Here is a 6,516-nt window from a genome sequence, read left to right as displayed (position 1 = left end):
TCAATCCACAGCGAAGTGTTAATATAGAGACCTATAGTCAGCAACTGGAACGTTTAAATCAAGCCCTTCATCAGAAACGCCCTTCACTCGTCAATCGAAAAGGTATTCTTCTTCTTCTGCACGACAATGTAAGTCCACATGTAGCACGTTTGACGCAATACAAGATTATGAAGTTGGGTTGGGAAATTCTCCCCCCACCACCATATTCTCCAGATATGGTACCATCAGATTACCATATTTTCGTTCGCTGAAACACCATGTTAATGGAAAAACTTATGCAAATGTGGAAGGTGTTAAAGAAGACATCGACATGTTTTTGCTTCAAAACCAAGTGATTTCATTAATCAGGGCATTAACAACCTAATTGTAAGATGGAAAAGCATCATCGATAAGAATGGAGACTATTTCATTTACTAAATGTTTTGTTTTGATATATAAGTTGTTCGGGTTTTTTATCTAAAAAAAGGCGACATTAATTTATTGACTATCTAATAGACAAAAATATTTTCCATTGGCAGGTCAGGTGGTACCTTGAGGTTACATTGTCCCCTATTTCATTTTGTTTGTTTGTTTTAGGGCAAAGTTACACTGAGCTATCTGATGTGTCCACTATAAGGAATCACTCCGGAATTTAGCGTAATAAGCCCGTAGACTTACTGTTGTAAGTAATGCTATACTAATTCATTAGGGTCTATCTAAAATCTTTACACATCCAGTAAAGGCACTGTTCTTTGTTATACACTCGTCATTAAGATTTTTTGTATTGTATATTCAATAAAGATATTTTCACACTGTATCCCAGTGTCTTTCTTTCTCACAGCTTAGTCGGGACCGAAAATATAGATTTGTTATTGCAAAACATTTTTCTGGAGAACATCCTGTTATTCTTGTGGATCCTACCCGATTGCGTAAAGAGAAATCAGTGTTTATTTGTTTGTTTGTAGTTATGTACAAAGCTACACAATGGGGGCGGGGCGGAAATCAGTGACCTGATAGAATTAACATTAAAGCACAAAGCTAAATTTTTACACCTGAAACATCTATCTTACTGATACACAGACATAAATTACAAAAATACCATCCATACTTTATGGAAAATTCATAAGAAAGCTAAACGTCTAGGTTTAGATTACCTGAAGTTAAACCGGAATGTTGCCTTCCTTTCAGTTATTATATGAGACATTGATTTAATAAGTCTTTCGTAATAAACGGAACACGATTGCTTGGTTTTCATCAAATGAAAGCTTCAAACTGATTGTAGAATGCTTTGTTGTATAAAAGCTCTAATTGGAATGTCTGTATAAAAATATATTCTATACGAACGTAGAAGACTCTGTATTTTGTTTATTAATATTGTATACACGCTTGATATACAAAGTCAGTATATAAAGACGTCAAGGGAAAGAGTATGACACGTATGTTACATATGTTTATAACTTGTATACTGTTTTCTACTAAAAAAATATGTTAAGCTTTGTAAACACTAACACACACACACACACACACACATAAAAACAACAACATATGCTCAGAAAAAAACTCTCATACCACCAACAATAGAATAACATGGGATACCTTTTTATTTTCTGCGGGCCTTGTTAATCTAAACCAATCAAATACCAATGTATCAGTCCGTTAGTTTTTCGTGTTACCTATATTACAAGTTTATTCATTGTAGTTGTTGTGCTTGATAATTCCAGGTTAACCTGGTGAAATATTGTTACCATACATATTATACTCTGTGTATCCCATAATAAAAGCCTCCCAGTGGCACGGCGGTATTTGATCAAAACTATAAAAGGGTTATATGAATTAATAGAACATAGGAAAGGCAGTTAGTCAACAACACTCACCAATAACTGTTGAGGCTAGTCTAATCGAATTGTTGGATTTGAGTATCACTCTTATAACGCATCAAAAGGAACGATTCGGTAAGTTATGGTGAGTTTAAGCACTTCTGTTTATCTGGTCTATGTTTTTAGTAGATACTTATCAATCGGGTTATCACCCATTATTTCTGGACGCTGTTACTACATCATGGTTTTTCTTTTGGCGAGATCAAGATTTTCAGAAATGGGAGGGTTAACTTAGTTATCTATATCTAGCACTCCCACCCCCAGTGGCAGTATATCTGCGGACTTACAACGCTAGAATCCGGGTTTCGATACCCATGGTGGTCAGAACACAGATAGCCCATTGTGTAGCTTTGTGCTTAATTACAAACAAACAAATCGATAATAAAAACGTTTTCCAGGTGCAAAGCTTTGTATAAAATAAAACATCAGTATAAACAAACTGTTTGTGTTATATGAGACGGGAGAACAACAGTAGAACACTAAATATACAATCTATAGTGAAACAAAATGGACACAAAACCCCATAGATATTACATACACTTCACCAATTATAATAGACCTAATGGTCTTTCTTTGGTTTGCTGACCCAAGTTGTGCTGATGAGCTCTGAATAAGCGAAACTGCAGTCTACAGCAGAAGATACAGCCAATCAAGGAATGCATTAGGCCTCTACGTCACATAGGCCTTACGTCACAGGTTCTCTTTTTTTTTCAATTTCGCCGCTGGTAAATAAGGAAAGAAATCTTTAACATATATACACTACATATCATAGCTTGAATCCCAGGATATAACTATTTGGCGTTAGAAGTAGAATTGAAACAAAACATTTAGCAGAGGTCTGGAAAGTTGCCAAGATATGGACGCGTTTCAGAAACTTTTAAACAGATGGGAAGATTTAAAAACAAAACAGAAGAGAACATATTGGAAGAACGCGAAACACTGTGAACGAAATAAAATACAACCACCTTAGGCGATGATATATATATATACAGAAGAACGGAACTAAGAATGTAGCCAGAAACTTAGAGGTATCAAAAGATATCAAAAATGCAGAACATATGACGTCATAATATACCGTATAAACAGCTGTTGAGTAATTTAGAGTAAGATTTTGAAGTCGCTCTTACACTTCGAAACGTAGGAGAGGATCAAGGAAAAATAATAAGCTGAAGACTTCAACGTTTCGATATGAACAATATTCATAATATACCGTATAAACAGCTGTTGAGTAATTTAGAGTAAGATTTTAAGGTCGCTCCTATACTTCGAAACGTAGGAGAGGATCAAGGGAAAATAATAAGCTGAAGACTTCAACGTTTCGACATGAACAATATTTTATCCGAAACGTCGATGTCATCAGCTTATTATTATTTTTTTATCCATCCTTTGCACCAGAACTGTCAGTCTAACGTTGTGAGGAAAGAATCACACGAACCTAAAATCTGTATACATAAGAGGCTAATGTCCATCTGTCCGTGCCCCCTACCTCCCCACTGGCACGGCGGTATGTCTGCGGACTTACAACGATAACGTTCAGGTTTCGATACCCATGGTGGGCAGAGCACAGATAGTACATAGTATCTCGTGTTAAAGGTCTCACAACATGCTGTCCTGACAAAGTTAAATCCCATACAATAACGCCAGTTTTCTGCTTAGCTGAAACTTGGACAATATTAAATAAATTTCACATAAGTTAAAGCATCATAGTGGAACACGGTGACGAAAGAATAATGTCAGTGATAATTTACTTTCATGTAAAAAATATAATTGAAATAAACCACTTATGTAAACGGTTGAAACTTCGCACAAGTTTTTTCAACATCATAATTATGTTACAGTTCCTCAGAAAGTTTTTTGTGTAAGAAACAAGTCAATAACAGCTTTATATCGCACCAAAATGAAAAATGTTTTAAAATAGAATCCCGCTAAAATGAAAAAAGAAATAGGACCTTATTTTATCCCATTGTTTCCTAAATCGCTTCCTTAATGGAGAGTTGGTACATCTTACCTATTTAATACTGTAGATTAATTTTGTACACTTATTATTATACACGAAATTAATGTTGAAATAAAACTCTAAAATTATGGTAAAGCAAGTTTTCCTAGTGGAGAATCATTGTGGTATTTCAGAAAAAAAGTGAGTTTTTTTTTCTGTTCCAGTTCGACGAAGTCAGAAGCAATTTCGTGACAGAGAAGCACACCGTTCAGCTCACCAAGATCCTGATCGAACAGACAGAGAAGCACACCGTTCAGCTCACCAAGATCCTGATCGAACAGACAGAGAAGCACACCGTTCAGCTCACCAAGATCCTGATCGAACAGACAGAGAAGCACACCGTTCAGCTCACCAAGATCCTGATCGAACAGACAGAGAAGCACACCGTTCAGATCACCAAGATCCTGATCGAACAGACAGAGAAGCACACCGTTCAGCTCACCAAGATCCTGATCGAACAGACAGAGAAGCACACCGTTCAGCTCACCAAGATCCTGATCGAACAGACAGGGAAGCACACCGTTCAGCTCACCAAGATCCTGATCGAACAGCCGGCCGTAGTGTGGCGTTTCTGCTAGTATTTACTAAAGCTTCACACTTAAATAGACGTTTCAAACCTATTTGAACTGAACTATTTATTTTATACTCTCTGATCTAATAGGTTTATACTTTCTGATCTAATAGTTTTATACTTTCTGATCTAATAGGTTTATATTCCCTGATATAATAGTTTTGTACTCTCGGATCTAATAGGTTTATATTCCCTGATCTAATAGTTGTATACTTTCTGATCTAATTGTTTTATACTTTCTGATCTAATAATTTTGTACTCTCTGATCTAATAGTTTTGTACTCTCGGATCTAATAGGTTTATATTCCCTGATATAATAGTTTTATACTCACTGAACTACTAGTTTTGTACTCTCTGATCTAATAGTTGTATACTCACTGAACTATTAGTTTTATACTTTGTTTTTGCTGTCAGCTCTTTAAACTCTACTTTTTAACATCCCAATCATACGTTTAATTTGTTCCTTAATATATTGACTTTCTTCTTATTCTTCTCTCATGCAATTTAGAATAAATATAGGCAGCACGTATCGATGGGCTTTAAGAAATCGAATAGTTTTGTTTGAATTTATACACAATGGGCTATATGTGCTGTGCCCACCAAAAACCCGGTTTCTAGCGTTATGAGTCCGCAGACATACCGCTGTGCCACTGGGGGTGGGGGCATTTCGAATAGGAGTTTCATCTTGGATCTTTTTATCATTTTTGTTGTGAACATTAGTGGTCTTGTTATTAGAAGCTATTCTAAGTTTCTACATTCGAGAAACACCAAACCTCCGTCCGTATACATAAGACAATTGTTTCGAGATAACATGAACCATTAAACATTTAAAACTGAGCACATAATATCCTCCTTTAACAACATTATTCGAGTAAAAATCAGGCTAGCTGAGACAGACGCAACTGCCTGAGGTTGGCAGGCGCCGTGTACTGAAAAAAAACAAAAAAACAGTCATAAGTCACATGATAAAATTAGATTTAAAGGTGACTTTGAAACACATGAATCCTCGTAGGGATCGCATATTAAAAATAAAGATAACCATAACATGTATAAGAATTTATTATTCAAAAGATTGTAAACTTTGTTAGAAACGAGTTAAAAAATTCATCTTTCAGAGTTTATCAGCACTGAAAATCAATGCATCTGATAACAAATTATATATATAAAGTAATAAAGTAATATTATTACAAGCAATAGATTTCATATTTCAACAATAGGGAAATTAAATTCTCGTCTTTTATCCAAAAATGGCTAATTACATTCCACCTTCTGCATCCATAAATAATGTTTACTACGCGCTAATGTAAGTTCTGTGAGGCAGATTTCAGAAGGACCAAAACCTATATTCTTATGTTTTAAGCTACATTTTATAATTACTTCTAGGAATAAGAAAACAGAAACAATAGAATAAGATGGAGGCAGTATTAAGACATTGAATTAAAATATATCGAAAATAAAAGGGGCGTATGAACTAAGTATCTTCATAGTTATTGATACTTTAGTTTAAGATATTTAAAACAACGCAAATAAAATGGACCAAGGTTCGTTATCTGTATTGAATACTTGATTAAAGCCACATATTTAAACTGAAATGACATTATAATCACACTGCTATGTGCTGATAAAATATTTTCTTTAAATATGTTTTTCTTCTTTTTGTGTATATTATCTATTTAAAATATCGCATAAATCGACACGAAACGTCATTTCATCATAGTTAGTACGGGATATCTGGTTTATTGTTATTGTTCATTTTATGTGTTGCATTAGAACTGAAAACATACAAAATTACCAAGGCCAATCAACGTTTATTTCACATATATATATATATATCTTTATCATTAGATAACGGGAATTTCCCTTGGCTTAGTAGCATTCTATCGCAAAGAGTTAGTATGTTGAATTTGGTATAAAGATACTCGTTGATTATCTGCGCTGTATAAATATTAAATAATGTCTAAATTACCTCAGGCGTTCGATATTTTTTTTTACTTACAATAATAGCCTTTATACAAAAATACGTCAACATAAACTGGAAGCTTCTTAAAATTACACTTTTTATTGTTTACTTTACTAATAACAGATTTATTAAT

The 6,516-nt window shown here is 34.3% G+C and overlaps 1 protein-coding gene across 1 annotated transcript in view; it reads left to right on the top strand.

The window, feature by feature from the left end:
* Nucleotides 1-4,477, top strand: part of LOC106465157 (repetin-like) — a 5,695-nt gene extending 1,218 nt beyond the window's left edge. The window contains exons 2-3 of the mRNA XM_013925356.1: nt 821-908; nt 4,017-4,477. Of these exons, the coding sequence (XP_013780810.1) occupies nt 821-908; nt 4,017-4,477 (549 nt within the window). The remainder of the gene's footprint in view (nt 1-820; nt 909-4,016) is intronic.
* The last annotated feature ends 2,039 nt before the right edge of the window (nt 4,478-6,516 follow it).

Source organism: Limulus polyphemus, unplaced genomic scaffold, assembly GCF_000517525.1.
Source record: "Limulus polyphemus unplaced genomic scaffold, Limulus_polyphemus-2.1.2 Scaffold1852, whole genome shotgun sequence".
NCBI classification, from domain to species: domain Eukaryota; kingdom Metazoa; phylum Arthropoda; class Merostomata; order Xiphosura; family Limulidae; genus Limulus; species Limulus polyphemus.
The sequence above is the reverse complement of the archived record's forward strand: the minus strand, read 5'-3'. Positions and strand labels throughout refer to the sequence as shown.